The sequence below is a fragment of the Macrotis lagotis genome, chromosome 5 (genome assembly GCF_037893015.1).
Source record: "Macrotis lagotis isolate mMagLag1 chromosome 5, bilby.v1.9.chrom.fasta, whole genome shotgun sequence".
Lineage (NCBI taxonomy): Eukaryota > Metazoa > Chordata > Mammalia > Peramelemorphia > Peramelidae > Macrotis > Macrotis lagotis.
This window is the reverse complement of record NC_133662.1, coordinates 110,039,275-110,055,610: the sequence shown is the minus strand read 5'-3', so window position 1 is coordinate 110,055,610 and position 16,336 is coordinate 110,039,275. Positions and strand designations below refer to the sequence as shown.

General features: G+C 35.1%; 1 protein-coding gene across 5 annotated transcripts in view; it reads right to left on the bottom strand.

The window, feature by feature from the left end:
* Positions 1-16,336, bottom strand: part of ARMC2 (armadillo repeat containing 2) — a 389,015-nt gene that overhangs the window by 11,022 nt on the left and 361,657 nt on the right. For 4 of the 5 annotated variants that reach the window (XM_074187300.1, XM_074187301.1, XM_074187299.1 and 1 more), the window contains 5 exons: positions 14,768-15,086; positions 11,646-11,768; positions 11,253-11,366; positions 6,937-7,069; positions 5,837-5,997 (listed from right to left, as the gene is read on the bottom strand). In XM_074187300.1, the coding sequence (XP_074043401.1) occupies positions 5,837-5,997; positions 6,937-7,069; positions 11,253-11,366; positions 11,646-11,768; positions 14,768-15,086 (850 nt within the window). Of the gene's footprint in view, positions 1-5,836; positions 5,998-6,936; positions 7,070-11,252; positions 11,367-11,397; positions 11,769-14,767; positions 15,087-16,336 lie in introns of those variants that run through there. The other variant, XM_074187302.1, reaches the window with a different exon arrangement.

The following is a 16,336-nucleotide window of genomic DNA, read 5'->3' as shown; positions in this document are numbered from 1 at the left end:
TGAAGAAAGGTTAAATACCAGAAGACAGTCATGAGACTATAGAAGGTCTAACTTGACATGTTTGAATAAGCCATCAACTCTGAAAAATGGGAAATGAAAAAGTGTAAAGATATTTATTCTATGACTACTTCTAAGATACATTTAGTCAGTAAAAAACAGGAGTTCCAATAAGGAAGCTGAAACAGCCTAAAAGTCATCTCAGCAAAATAGACAGGCAGGGAGACAGATCTCCTTGTCAAACAGAGAGATATGAAAAAAAAAAAAGGGTCATGTGGATCTGGAATGAAAATTATGCAAAACATCATAGAACAGAATTAAAGTTTACAAGCAATTTCACTTCATAAAAGAAGGGAAAGGACCTGAAGGGAAAAAAAGAGCCTACAGAGAGGTTAATGTGAGATCCACCTAAGCCATATTAGCCTGCAAGTATTTAATTGTTCTGCAAGCATTTACAGATGAAATCAAGACAAAAAATGCTTAATTAAACAGGATTACTGGCTTTTCCATATATATATATATATATATTTCTCCCTCTTCTTCACCATTCTACATCTCAAAATCATGAACATGGCATTCCTTGCTCTACTTTGCTAATCTCTGAAAAAAAGGCCAACCATTTTTCTTGTCAAGGCCAATTTGTCCTACTTGTGTCCCTGATCTCCCTATCCCCCTCCCATCTCCTCTGGCAGTTTTTCTTATCAATCACCACACTCACCCATGTGCCACCTTTAATGGTGTCAATAACTGCTGCTATTAAAATTCTAACTTCAATAAAATTATCTTTTTATGCTAACTTTCTATATTTCTCTTTTTCAGTGCTGAATTCCTTGGGGGAAAAAAATCTGTATTCACTAATCTCATGCTTCATTTCTTTTAGGTTTTTTTTTTAATTTTCTTTGTATTCTGAACTGAAAGATACTGAGCTCTCAGTGTATATGGGAGAGTGCTGGACATGAACAACAAATCTATATTTTGTTAAGTATGCTTTTCTTTTTAAGCAAAATTTATAATTTCAAAGCTGTCCTGTTTATCCATGATTCCTTATTCCTTTGGCCTTTCCTTTTAATTTGTATTTTTTTTCCCCATGTTAAGTGGTGGGAGGAAAATCTTATCCCCTATTCTTTCTTTTCCTAGCATTTCTTCCCTTCTCCCAACTGAAAAGAAAATGGAAAAGCAACTCATCCCTAAAATAAGCATGGTCAAGCACAATAAATTACCACATTGGCCATATTAAAAAAATATATGCCTTGGGAGATGAGCAGCATGCTCCTCACCAGTCCTCTGGAGTCATGGTTACTCTTTGCAGTGATGAAAATTCTTAAATTTTTCGAAGTTGTTAGTCTTTACAATGCTGTTGTTTTTAAAAATTGTTCTGCAGATTCTGCCCACTTTACTTTAGATCATATGATTCTTCCTGGGTTCCTCTGAAACCATTGCCTTCTTCACTATTTGTTATGATGTAATATTCCATTACATTTATGTAAAAAATTTATTCTGTCATTACTCAAACAACAGACACCTTCATTTCTAATTCTTTCACACTATAAAAAGTGCTGTTATATTTTCATAATTATGGATCCTTTTTCTCTTTCTTTCAATCTTGTTGGAGCACAGGCCTAGTGGCATTAATATTTCTGGATTAAAGAGTATGCACAGTATGGCAATTTGGGGACAAATTGTTTTCCAGAATGGCTAGACCAATTCACAGTTTTATCAACAATGCATCAATATGCTTGTTTTCTAAAAGCCTCTCCAACACTTGTTAGCCAGTCTGTTGGATGTGAGAAGGAATTCTCAAGAGTTGTTTTAACTGGCATTTCTTTATTAGGATTTGAAGTATTTTTCCTAAGTTTGTTGAAGGCTTAAATTTTTTTCCTTTAAAAATTATCTATTCATATTTTTTGAACAAATTATCAACTGGAATTATCCTTATTCTTTTAATTTTGAATATTTACCTTCCTTACCTGGAAATGAGACTTTAATCATAGTAACTTGATTCAATGATTTCCCCCAATTAAGTTTCCTTTCTAATTGTAAGTGCACTAGTTTTGTTTATGCAAAAATTTTTAAATTTTAAGTACTCAAAATTTTCATTTTGTCTTCTGTAGTTTTCTAAATTCTTCACTATATTTGTTATTAGATTACAAATACTTCCCTTGTCATTGAATCTATAAGATAATTATTTTTTACTTTCTAATTTGCTTATGATTTGATTTTTTTATCTTGAAGTCATGATTCATTTGGAACTTATCTAGATATAAAGTATGAGATGATGGTCTATGCCTAATATCTTCCAGATTGTTTCCCAGGTTTCCTTATGGTGGAGTTTATCAGACATTATACTATTTGGTTCTGTAACCTGAGTAATACATTACATTGGACAACCTCTTTATAACCTACTCATTTCTTAACCCCTTGCAATATGGTCTCTCATTTCTATAATTCAAGGTTCATCACCATCTCAGGTGTTCTTTTTTTTTAGATTTTTGCAAGGCAAATGGGGTTAAGTGGCTTGCCCAAGGCCACACAGCTAGGTAATTATTGTGTCTGAGACCGGATTTGAACCCAGGTACTCCTGACTCCAAGGCCAGTGCTTTATCCACTACGCCACCTAGCCGCCCCTATCTCGGGTGTTCTTTTCTGGATCTCATGATCCCATTGATTTCCTCCTTTCCTGTGGTGACTAGTTCTAAGAACAATACTCCTGTTTAATCTGTTCTCCTTTATTCCTGGAAGTTATGCTTCTCTTAATGCAGTCCAAGGTGATATTGACTTTTTTTGGGCTGCCATATCATAATGTTGATTCAAATTGAAAGTAAAGTCCATTAAAACCCCTAGATCTTTCTCAAATAAGACTGTTATCTAACCATGCCTCACCTATCATTTCCTTATGAAGCTGATTTCTGAATCCAAGTGTTTATCCCTATTGAATTCGATATTTTTAGATTCAGGTCAATGCTCTAGCTTGTTAAGATATTTTTGGATCCTGTCATCTCCTCTACAATCTGACGCCTACAAAGCTGACAAATTGATATTACCAAAGTAGAAATATGACCATGCCACTCATGCTCAATAAACCCCAGGGGCTTCCACTGCCTTCAGGGTCAAATAGAAGTTCTTCAGTGTGGCCTTTAAAGCCCTTAATAATCTGGTTCTAGCCTACTTTTCCTGGATTTTTACGTATCACTCCTTTTCACAAACTAAATTTCTGGCAATAACAATTCATCTCTAGCATTTCTGCCTTTGTACATGCCCACCATGCCTAGAATGCATTCCTCATTTTCAGTTCTGAGAATTTCTACATCCCTTAGAGGCTTAATTCAGGTGTCACACATTACTGGAGACCTCTCGTACTCTATCCAGTTTAGTGTAGGGATCTCCCCTCCACCCCCGCCCCATATTATTTTATATGTACTTTGAGAATATTGCATATTTACTTATCCGTCTTCATGTTTTTCACTACAGTAAAAGGTATGTGCCTTGAAGTCAAGGCTATTTATTTGGTGAAAAACAAAACAAAAAAAAGAATGAATATTAGACAAGTTAATCTGATTCTAATTCAAAATAGGAAAAAAGAATAATGGAACAGACTAGACAAGAAGAATCAGAAAAAAACTGAACTCAATAAATCAGTATACAATAATAAGCCACAAACATAAATTAATTGGGGATTCTTACTTAATTGGGAGGAATTGCTGGGAAAAACTGAAAAGTAGTCTAAAAGAAATTAGGTACAGACCAATATCTTTATACAATATGCCACAATAAACCAAAAATGAAAGTACTGAATACTATTATTAAATATATTAAATTATTATATATAATATATATAATTTTATATATTTATATATTAAAATAATATATTAAATATTAAAGGTTTTACCATTGATTTCAGATCCATGACTTAAACCAAAAGATAGACTCAGTTTTTTAAAATATAATGGAAAATTTTTATTTCACAAGACTGAAAAACTTTTGCACAAACAAAATTAATGAAACTAGAATAAAAGGTGAAGTAATACACAGGGGGAAACTTTTGTAATAATAATTTATTAGATTCTGATATAAGTCTGAGATTTAAGATATAAAAGCAACTAACAGAAATGCATTAAGATCAAAATTAATTTCTAAAAAAAAGATTAAAAGATGAAAAAAATTCTCAAAATAAAAATTGAATTCCATTAGTAATTATACAAAATACTGCTCCAAAAAATTAATAATGATAATGAAGGCAATTCTTGAAATTTTACTGCACATCCAGCAAATTGATAAAGATAATAATAAAAAAAGGTCCTAGAAACTGTCAGTGTTGGAAGGTTTACAGAAAAAGTACACTAATTCATTTTTGGTGGAATTGTGAACAGTAAAAACTTCTGGAAGGCAATCTGAAATTATGTGAAGAAGGTAACTAAAATATTCTTATCTTTCAACCTAAAGATTCTATTGTTATGCATATGCCCAAAGTAAGTTATTTGTTTAAAAAAAAAGCAAAAAGGGAAGCAGGGTACTAAAAAAATTTTATAGCAGTACTTTTTGTCTAAAAAACAAGAAACAAAGGTGCTGCTTTAAATATTTTGGTACTACAAATGTCTAGAAACTGGGGTACAAATACTGAGACATGCCCTCAAATAACTGACATTTTAATAGGTAGAGACATTCAGGAGAACAGGGATCATGAAAGAGAGTTTTAGTTTAGGAAGGCACAGAGATATGGTAAATTTTAAATTCTAGTATCATTGGTAGTATTCATCTGATTAATTTTTCTAGGACAGAAGTAGAAAGTTTAGGATGAAAAGACATATAGCAAGAATCCATTATCAGTTCTGATATCTCCTTGTTAATGGTTGGATGGGATGGGATGTAATTATAGGGGGTGGACAGGTAAAGGAAATCCTCTACATGTTTAAAAATTATCTCAATGTTTTTTCCCTGGATATAGCAAGCTTAATCCTGATCTTTCAGATATTATTTTCTAAATCAATTTTAGTTTTCAATCTATTTTAATAAAAGTTCTGGTGGGACAACATCAATATATTATAATTTCTCCATTAATATATATATATATATATATATATGTATACACACACACACATACTACTCCAAGTCAGTAACATAAAGCACCCTGATCAAAAAAAATCAAACTGTAGATAGATTCAAACATTCAAAAACAGATAAGATACAAAAACATATTTTATATTTTAAATGTGGTAAAAAAATTACTGAAGGTAGAAATATTTCTTAAGAAACAAATAAAAAATATTTTAAAACTTATATGGTGTGCTATCCTCTATATTTTTCTTTAATATAAGAATACAAATCTGGTCTACTTAGAGCAGAGTGAAAATATAACTGGATGAAGACATTATGGTAAGTTTTCTATCTTTGACTACTTCAGACAAGTGTTATAAGAATACCTACAAAGAAGTATAAACGGGGAGACTGGGCTAGAAATTATATGATCTGAATCATATGAATTGATTTGACTTTTAAAAAATTGCTTAACCTCAAGAGACTTTAAGAAGAATCTTCTCATTTGTTGAATGGATACAGCAATTTATCTGACCTACATATCTCAGAATTATGCAAAACAAATGAAATAATGTATGAGGCCACTTTGAAAACTATATACATATAAATGTAAAATTATGGCAGTGCTTATGCTAATATTCCAATGTCCTTTCATTTTTTGTAGAAATGGATTTGCACATCTTATATACCTCATCTCATATAGCAGATCTTATATATCTCATCTCATATATAGAAGAATGTGTCAAAATGCTTATTTTTTAGCATGGGTACACAGGAACTTTTGGCTCATTCATTGTAAAATTCTTACCTAAAAATGATGACAATAAGACTAAGAGTGCATTTGTGTCCTCATCTCCAAAACATGATGAAGGATTCGGGACATTTTCACTATAATTCCATAATGTTTTACAAACCAAGCAGGCCAGCTGCCAATCTGTAGGGCCAAAGTCTCTTAAACAATCCACTAACCTGTATTGGTAAAGAAATAAGATTTAATTCAGTTCCATTCACCAACAATATGCCATATGCTAAGTACAATGATAAGGTCTAAGGGAGATTTAAAAAAAAATTAAAACTGACATAGGGATCCAACTTATCCTTCCCAGGAATTAGAGATATAAAGATGGTGGAGGAAGGGTAAATTATGAAGAGTGATTAGGGCAGGAGCCATTTAAAAATTCTACATTTTAAAAAATTGGTCTTATTTCCCTTTTGGTTATATTTTAAACATATGCAATTTGTGTCACATCTAATCATGTTCTACTGAATAATTCACTACTAAAACAACACTTAAAATCTTTGAGTAATTCCTTCTTCTAGAGGTTTGGAAACAATAAATAGAATGACAGTTCTGCTAGCCCTTTTAAGTGCAAGTGATTCACACCAAACTAATGTGTATCCCCCCTGCCCCAAGGACCTGGGCAACTGGGTCTGAAGCTTGACTCTGATTTATCTTCATTTGGGCTCCCTTTAGCTCAGCAACTGACATCATCCCCCCCCCCCCACACACACACACACAGATGGAGACTCACATCATCTCTTTACTGCTTCACATTATACTCTTTCTCCCTGTACCCACCAAAGAATGAGATGTGAAGAAATTATGATTAACAGCTCTTCCTCATGTAAAAACTGGGGCCTACCAATCTGGAAGTAGCCTTTTTTAATTAGAAAGGACAGAAACTGTCCAGGGGAATCTTAAAGACATATCAAGGGGTGGCTAGGTGGCACAGTGGATAAAGCACTGGCCCTGGAGTCAGGAGTACCTGAGTTCAAATCTGGTCTCAGACACTTAATAATTACCTAGCTGTGTGGCCTTGGGGAAGCCACTTAACCCCATTTGCCTTGCAAAAAAAAAAGACATATCAAAGGTATCTAATATGTTTTAAGCTGTGTCTTTTAACTCACTTTTTAATTCCACCCCCTTCTTTTAAGATTATACGCTTGTCTTTGTCGACAGTGAGGTTTAGGAGAACTCCACAGGCAGAAAAGCAAACATCTTGGTGCTTAGCATCCAGCAATGCAATCATAAATTTGTAGACTGAACAGAAAAAATAAAGGGTAAAGAGAAGAAAAAAAAAAACAGAGTAGTGAATTCTCAAAAAGTCACACATTTTTTTCAAAAGGGACAGTGGGAAGGAGAACTATCTTGCTTAGAATCAATTTTGGAGCAAAACACAAAACCCAAGCCTACTGATTGAGGATATTTTTTTTCTAAGACATTAACTAATCAGGAAGTTAGGAAGAGGGAAGGATTTGGGAGGTAGAGATAATGAATTCAGGTTTGGACATGATGAGTTTAAGATTTGAGAATTATCAACAGAATGATAACTGAATCCATAGGAAGGGATAAAAATCACCAAGGGGAAAAAAAGGAGAAAAGAACAAAGCCCTGGGGGACATCCTTGATTAGTGGGTATGAACTGGATGAACAACCAGCAAAGTGGTCTGACAGAGAAGAGAACTAGGAAAATGTAGTTTAGCACTAGCTTTGGAGTCAGGAGGCTGAGAGTTTAAACCCAGACTCTGACACTTGCCTCTTACTAGCTGTGTGACTCTGAGCAAGTCACTTAACCCTGACTGCCTTGCATCCAGGGCCATCTCCAGTTATCCTGATTCATATCTAGACACTGCTTAGTACAGCACCCCCTCACTCAAATCCAATTCATGTACTTGTCATGGCATCACCTCCCTGATATCATGATCTTCTTTGAGAAGGAAGGACAAAACATCGTCAGAAAGAAAGAAAATCATGGAGAAAAGGGTGACAGTAGTGGATGTAGAGAGATCAAGAAGGATTAAGACTGAAAAAAGATTGAGCAGTTAAATGATCATTAGTAACACTGAAGAGAATTAAATGAGATTGGAAGAAAGACAGACAAAACATCTACTGTAGATGATCTTCTCAATGACTTTAGCCACAAAAGGTAGTTATCAGGGATGACTGGATCAAGTGAGGGTTTTTTTGAGGATGAGGAAGACATGAGCATCTTTGTAGGCAATAGGAAAACATCAAGTGGACATGGAGAAGACTGAAGATAAATGAAAGAGAAAATAACATAAGAGGGTAATCTGTTGGAGAAATTTGAATGGTATGTAATCACTTGTGCATATAGAGGGGTTAGCTTTGGTTAGCCACCTCTTCATGTGAGACAAGGGTAAAAGGAGATAATGACAGAAGACACCCAAGTGATGAGTGATGGAGAGTGTAGAAAAGGGAGTTTGTGACTAGACTTAAGGTTCTTAACTAAGAAGGGAAGAAGTAGGGAAGGAAGAGATGAAGCCATAGGAAATTTGTAGGGTAATTAAAGGTTTGAAATAACCACTATGATGAATGGGATAATGAATTAATTAGGGAGGTATAAAAGAACTGCTTTACCATATTGAGGACCTAGTTGAAACTATGTAATATATCTGTAGTGGATTCAGTCCACACAATTTCATGATTTTCTCCATCTTTGTTCAATATCATGCATACTGGAGCCATGAAAGGTAGCAGATGTACAGGAGTGATCCAAGATGAAGGCATGGCAGAGTGAAATCAATGATATAAGGAGGCAAAAGACAATCAAGAGAACAGGGTAAAGTTGAATTGGTTCAACAATGGAGTAAAAAAGTTAGTGCAGGGGTAATGGGCTGAGAGATCCATGTATTGGAAATACATAATGCAAACAAATAACTGTGTTTGAAGTGAAGGAGAAAAGAGAGTCAGAATAATACTAGGTTGAGATCAATTAAGGGAATTTCATAGTTCATTAGCATCCAAGTGGTACATTTGTGATTGATAGTAAGATCAACAATCTGACCAACTTTGCATGTGACTGAGGTCTTGTGAAATAAGGCATGTAAAGTAAGGCATTCAAGGAAATATCAACATATATGTTGAAGTCCCCAATATGAAGGCAGGAGTTGAACAAGAGAAAATGACATACATCAGGTACTTAACTTGAGGAGTAAAAGAAGGGGAGTATCTAGGATGTCAAAAGAAAACAGCTACTGAAATTTAGATTGGGTGGTAGAAATGGCGTTAATCTCAAAGGAAGAGAAGATACTGAGTGATGGGGGTAGAGGAGTAGCCCAGAAGTGGAATGAGGAGCAAGTGATATTCCAACAATTCCACATTCACTAATAAGTCTGGAGAATGAAGAAAAATGCAGTCAGGACTGGAAAGGACAGCAAGGAAGGGTGGCATCAACAGGAGGGAGCTAAGAAGACAGAAGGAAGGAGAAAGCAAACAATTTAAGATGAAAGCAATTTTATTATCAATGGAGCAGACATTCCAGAGAGAACAGAGGAGGGGAGAGTTTACAGAGGGGAGAAGTTTGATAATCATTAAAAGAATATTTTTAAAAGATTTACAATGTCCATAGGACTTTGACCTCAGAGTGGAGTCTCAATTATATAAAATGAGAACATTGCAAGATTAATCTAATTATAGGAAATATTTTTAAGTATAGCCCCAAATTGACTGTATGTCCAATTTCCACCAATATATTTCTCTTGTAATTACATTTCTGTTAATTTTTATTTTGCATTACTGTCTTATTCATCTAAATCCAAGCATTTTCTCTCTCTCTCTCTCTCTCTCTCTCTCTCTCTCTCTCTCTCTCTCTCTCTCTCTCTCTCTCCCTCCCTCCCTCACTCCCTCTCTCCCCTACTTCCCCTGGCTGAACAATAATAAAATATACAGAGAAAAGCCATAAACATATATTCATAGTCCAACAAAATAAATCCCAACATAGACCATGTCCAAAAATGTATCTCTAATCCTTCATTTTTAATCCACTACCTCTCCTGTAGGAGTTTCACTATTTATCATTACATTCCAGGAGATTTTAAGGTCATTTTTCCTCTGAAAGAAACCTCATTCTTCAGGATACTGTAGCTTTTTGGACCAATATGGCAATCCTTGAATGATATATCTCCTAGGGTTGTTGTGAGGAAAACTATTTTTGCAAACTTCAAGGTGCTATATAAATGTGAGTTATTCTTACTTTATTACTGTATAAAAACACACCATGCCAGAGCATCTTCTGTGTTCTTATTTTAGGCCTGAACTGAAACTTCACATTGAAGAGAAATTCTGTAAAAGAATGCAGATAGGAAGTCTTTGGGCCTGAGCTGCCCAGTTTAGAGCCATGAAGAGAGAAAGAGGGAGTTCCAGCATCACAACTGTGTCTACCCTTCTCTACCTTTGACTCTCATTCCATCCACACCTCCTAAGGGAAAGAAAAAGAAGAAGTCTCTTTGTCTAGGAGGAAGGGAAAGGATGAAAAAAAAGGGTGATGTCTTTATATCTCTTCCCCTCTAAGAATTCTGACCTGACCCCACAGCTGGATTTTCAAGGATCAGAAGAGAATCTCTACCCCAGGTTAAGGTCCTATGCAGTTTCAGTGAAGGTCTCAGTAAGAGTCAGAACTAAATAAGAGTTCTGACCTAATCCCTGAAAAATCAACTCTAAGAGATGAAAAAAATGTGATAACTGGAAAGAATGCACTGAGAACTCAACTTGGACAGAGACCAGCAATCAGCCAGTTGTTAATCATTCATTAAGCTCCTGCTATAGGACAGGTATTTGTGGTAAGTGGTAGAGACAAAAGAGAGGTAAAAAGACAGCCCTGGCTTTCAAGGAAGTCCTAAACTCATGGTGAAGAAAACCTACAAACAACTGTTCACACAAGTTATAAACAATATAAATGGCATGTACCCACTAGAAGGAAAACACCAGAATGAATTGGAATTGGAAAAAGCTTCTAGTAGATGGTGGGGTATTATTTGGGCCCTAAAGGAAGATGGGAAGCCAGAATGCCCAGATGAGGAGATAGAGCATTCCAGATATGGAGTCAGTCACTGAGGAATATCTGGGAGATGGGCATCTTGTTGGAAGAACAGCAGGGATCACTATCACCAGTCAAAGAGAATGTGAAGGGCAAGGGTGGGGTGCGTCTGAGAAGACTAGAAAGGTTCAAGGTGGGGTAAGTTGGGCTTCCAATAGCAGAGAGGTCTTATGCTAGTTTCTGGAGGTGATGGGGAATATCCATGGGTGACTAAGGAGTTTGTGTTGGGGGATGTCGGGCAAGAGGAGGTGATATGGTCAGACCTGCCTCGACCTTATACAGGACCATGGGATGCCAAGTCTAGCCCTGAAATCCCCTGACTCCTGCAGAACTCAAAGCGAAAACCAACAAAAGCTGTTTGCTAGAGAAGCTGGGCTGCATACTCACCGTTTTTCTGCACAATGAAGTCACAAATCTCATCATATTGGGAAAGATTGCCAAAGACTCGCACAGCCTCCAGGATTCCATCCATATTGCTGCTCATTAGAAGCTTTAAGAGCACTGATTTTGATTTTTTTTTTTAGGAAATAAAGCAGAGATAGTTAAGAAATGCTTCACTTCTATAGCCCTTAAACACAATATATTAAATACAAATAACTGAAAAGCATAAATTTACATTAATAAAATTAAATAATTAATTACTATGGCTAGTAGACTTTTAGTTTTACTCTCAGGAATGAACTAGTCTCTGTTTTATATTTTAATTAGAAAAAATCAATGGTGTGTATCTAAATAATGGAATCAAAATGTTAAAGAACCCCAAGTGACCCAGAACTTTACATTCGGCAATGCGCATCTTTCGGTCCTGAATAATGGAATTCTTCACTTGATAGAAAGACAAATTGTTGATTGTTGCTGTAGCATTAATTACCAGTTCCTCACATTCATCAATCGATTTATATTCTGAAAAAAAATTAACAGTAAACAGGGGAAACCACTCACAACAGCCAGAGGAAAGAGTACATCATAATTTCAATACCAGACATAATCTACCTTCTGCCAGCTTTCTTTAGGATTTATTTTCTAAGGCTAGAATCAATCAACAAGTGCATTTGGTGTTTTTTTAAATTCACTTTGTTCCACAGCACCATTTTGGGCATTAGAAAAAAACTTAAAAAAATAAATACATTAATAATAATCCTTTACATTTGTCTAGTGCTTTGTGGGTTGTCTCATATGATTCTTAATAACATTAATCCTGTTGAATTAGGTAGTACAGGTATTATCTTCAGTTCCAAAATTTTATGTCACTTTGATCTGATGATCCTCCATTTTAAAGACAAGGAACTCATCTTTATTTATCATAGATTCTTAGATCTAGAGCTAGAAAGTACCTCAGAAGTCATTTAGTATAAATATCGTTCTACAGATAAGGAAACTGAGGCCTCAAGTGACCTGCCCAAGACCATGCAAAAAATAAATAGCAAGTGCAGACTCTGAATCTAGGTCCTTTCATATTACTCCCTCTGCCCAAGATCCCTGGCCTCTGAGGTCTCCCTTTTGTAGGCCTACAGCTCACACCCAGAATATGGAAGACTGGTTTTACTCCCCACAGGATAAGTTAAATATCTCTTTCTTTCCTTAACTAGTTTGCTTATACATTTCTTTACTGGAAGCCCTAAAAAAGTAATGAAATGGTAATAATAGAAGCAGCAAAAATGCAACTAATTTGAGCAGTGTTAAGATTTAGGAACCATAAAGGAGGTATACTTATTCTGATACAAATTTTTATACTTTCTCATATTGTTTAAATCACATTCTAAAGGGAAGTTGGGCTTACTTTTTGTTCATTTCTTGTTTACTCCAAAAGAAATTAGCCAAAAACACTATTCCAACTCCACCTCAATCGTCCTTCTCAGAAGGTGAACTCTTCCCTTCCTTATTTGCTGAGATTGAGCAATCCATTGAGAACGCTCTCTTCTCTATCTTAAAAAAAAATTTGTCTTCACTCTTGATTTTCTTCCCTCATCTCTGAGGAAGCATTCCAGCTCCTTGTCAGACTAACCACTCCACAGTCCTCTTGATTCTGTTCTCTCCTGCCTCCTTCAGGCCCTTGTTCCATCAATTACAGGGTCATTAATCTAGAACTGGACGATATCTCAAAGATCATTCTAGTTCAGTCTTCTCATTTTTACAGATGAGAGAATGAGCTTTAGGGAGGTTAATATTTGCCTAAAGTAACCTGGAAACTAAACATAAAGGGCAGTATGGTTCTTGGCCATCAAACCCAGTGTACTTTCCATTATATCCCAACTTTTCTGCCCACTGATTCCTTTCCATTTACCTAGATGCATAAGTCAGACCTCCTCTAGCCTTATAAAATGTTCCACAGATTACCCTTCAATAATAGTTCCCAATGCTTGAAGATTTCTTCACAATGACACTAGAGGTAGTAGAAATACCATCCCTATTTTATACACAGAAGATACACAGATTATTATTTTAGGGAAAGATGAAAAAGGTATTTCAGAGAAACCTTGAGCTAATTGATGTAGAGTCAAGTGACTAGAACCAGAACACTTTTTTTGCAATAACAACAATAATAAATGTAATAATTAACAATTCTAAAACCCTTTAGAACTCTGATCCATGGAAGGACCAACTCAATTCCTGAGGATTCATGATGAAAAACACTACCCAACTCCTGTAAAAGAGTTGGTTATTGAACAGTGTATAAGTGTGGGTATGCATTCATACACAAATATTTGGGTACATCTGTATGCATATATATGTACCTATATACCTACATATAAACACCTATGCATATTCATAGAAACAATACCAATGCTTGACTGTGTATTTGTTATAAGCATGTTGTTCTTTATTTTTGAAAGTTAGGGAGAGAAAGATTTTTTTATTAATTGAAGCATTTTTTTAATTCAAGAACTGGATCAGACTAAATTACTTCTGAAATACCTTTCAACTCTAAGATCTATGATCTTATCATTCTATGTACTAATGGAAGGCAGGAATAACTAAAGTAAATATAACTAATTTTACAGATGATCTGCAGACCAAATCTTAGCTTCCTTTCAAACATTTATTGAGGTTGAGAGTAAAAGCCAAGCTAATTATCTTGCACTTTCTTTTAAACCAAGGAGAAACTGGGTGGTACACTGGACTAGCAAAGTGGCTATGATCAAGTCTCTTAACATTTCTAAGCCTCAGTTTCCACATATGTAAAATAGACATAATGATACATTGCTTATGTCACAGGACTATTGGGGGGAAAGTGTTTAATAAACACTAAAATCCTATGTAAATTTGAGTTACTTTTGTTATCATTTTCCTCATATACTTGCAGGTATAGATTAGGATAAATATGATAAAGGTGAGCATTTTACTTGTATATATATATATATATATATATATATATATATATATATATATATATAAAACAGATAGTACACATAAAAAGCACTTTGAAAACAACATGCTACATGCTAGCTATAAATTATAAAATAAATTATAAAACTATAAATTAATATTAAGTAGTATATCTGGGAACATTACTTTTATTTGGTAAACTTTAAAAACAAACTCACCACTGTGGAATTTAGATGACAAGTCTGAACTTTTAAAGTTTTTGTTTAATTTGGTCAGTCACTGATCATTTGATCCCTATCATGGTGTTTATGAGACAAACTCTGATCATCCATTAGGAAACTTTCTATCATGCAGCCTGAGAAGGCTGGGGCCATCTTTTGAAAAGACTGCAGCCCACAGCCAGAGCTGTACTAAAATGGACCAATTGTCCTAATTAGGGTCCACCACACCCATGCTGCTAAAACACTCATCCTGCTGGAACCAGAAGAGGCTCTAACCCTGCAGACTTTCCAACCTGCCTAAACAATTGAATAAAGATAACAGAAAGAAAGCCTGGCCAAAAGGGTGGCTCTTACCCAGTGTCGTGACAAGTAACGCCACTACTTGCTGGTTCGCAGCCAAAGCTGCCCCTATACTGGGGTGAATGGATATATTGGCCAGTACTCGGATCACCTTTATAAGGACATCTTCCACCTCAGAAGGCTGCTTGGGTTTCTTGTTCTTTTCTCCTTCTTCATCCATCCTTTTCTCAGAATTCAAATCCATTTCATAGTAAGTATTGAATAATGATAAGAGGGTTTTGATGCAACCTTTCTCCTTAGAAAACTGTTCCCGGGCTTGATTATTTTTCGCGGTTAGATTGCCAAGAATGAAAACAATACGAACAACTAAATCCTACAAGAAAAACAAAATTCAAGAACTGTATAAGTAGAAAAAGGCATGGAAAATTTATCAGAGAAAATTTGCAGTATTTTCTTTATTTTTCAACAATCAATGACAACAATAATGATGATGATGATGATGATGATGATGTTTGTCCTTCATTTTCAAAGAAGACCATGACCTCAGGGAGGTGCCATAATAAATACATGAATCAGGATGACTGCAGATGGCCCTGGATAAGAGACAATCAGGGTTAGGTGACTTGTCCAAGTTCACGCTGCTAGTAAGAGTCAAGTGTCTGAGCTGGATTAGAGCTCCCAAGCCTCCGGACTCTAAGGTCAATGCTCTATCCACTGTACCACCCAGCTGCCCTCTTTCTCAATATAAAACAGAATGTATCCTGATTCTTTTTTATTTTTTTAGGTTTTTGCAAGGTAAATGGGGTTAAGTGGCTTGCCCAAGGCCACACAGCTAGGTGTCTGAGGCCAGATTTGAACTCAGGTACTCCTGACTCCAGGGCTGGTGCTCTATGCTGCACTACCTAGCCACCCCCCGCCCCGATTCTTTATATAGTATTTTATCACCAAAGTTGGGGATCAATTAAAGACAAGATTAAAAGTGCCTGACAAATTGTGGAAAAGAAGAAACTGATTTAGTCAAACAAAGATTATTGAAACAGGAAAAAAATCACCAGCAATTTTCCTTTTCTCTTGGAAAAGTCAGGTGAACAGATTTGGTGATTAATGGTCATGTATACTGATACTTAACTTCTAAACTAATTTCTAACATATTTATTTAATATCTAAAATCCTTTATAAAAATTAATTTTTCTCCTGAATCTTTATATATATATGAAATAAGGCATTTCCCACACCATTAAGTTAATGAATGTAATTAGTGTTCATAAAAATGTATATATTGCTATAAATGTATATATATTTATATAAATGTACATTACAAATAATGAAAAGCACTGGACATAAGCACAATGACAGATTACATGTAGGTGGAATGGAAAGTTACTTACATGGTTTAATTTAAAAAATATAGCTCTTATTTTCCAATCAAGTTAACTGAACTTTTTTTAATCACTGGGGTAGTTTTATGGACTTAGGATCATAAAAATATAAATTTACAGCTAAAATTATTGCTTAGCAAGATAAACTCCAACTCTCATTTAAAAGATGAGAAAAACCAAGACCCACAGGGGTTAAGTGACTTGACCAGGGACACAGAACTAGCAAGAATTCTTTCTGGTACTC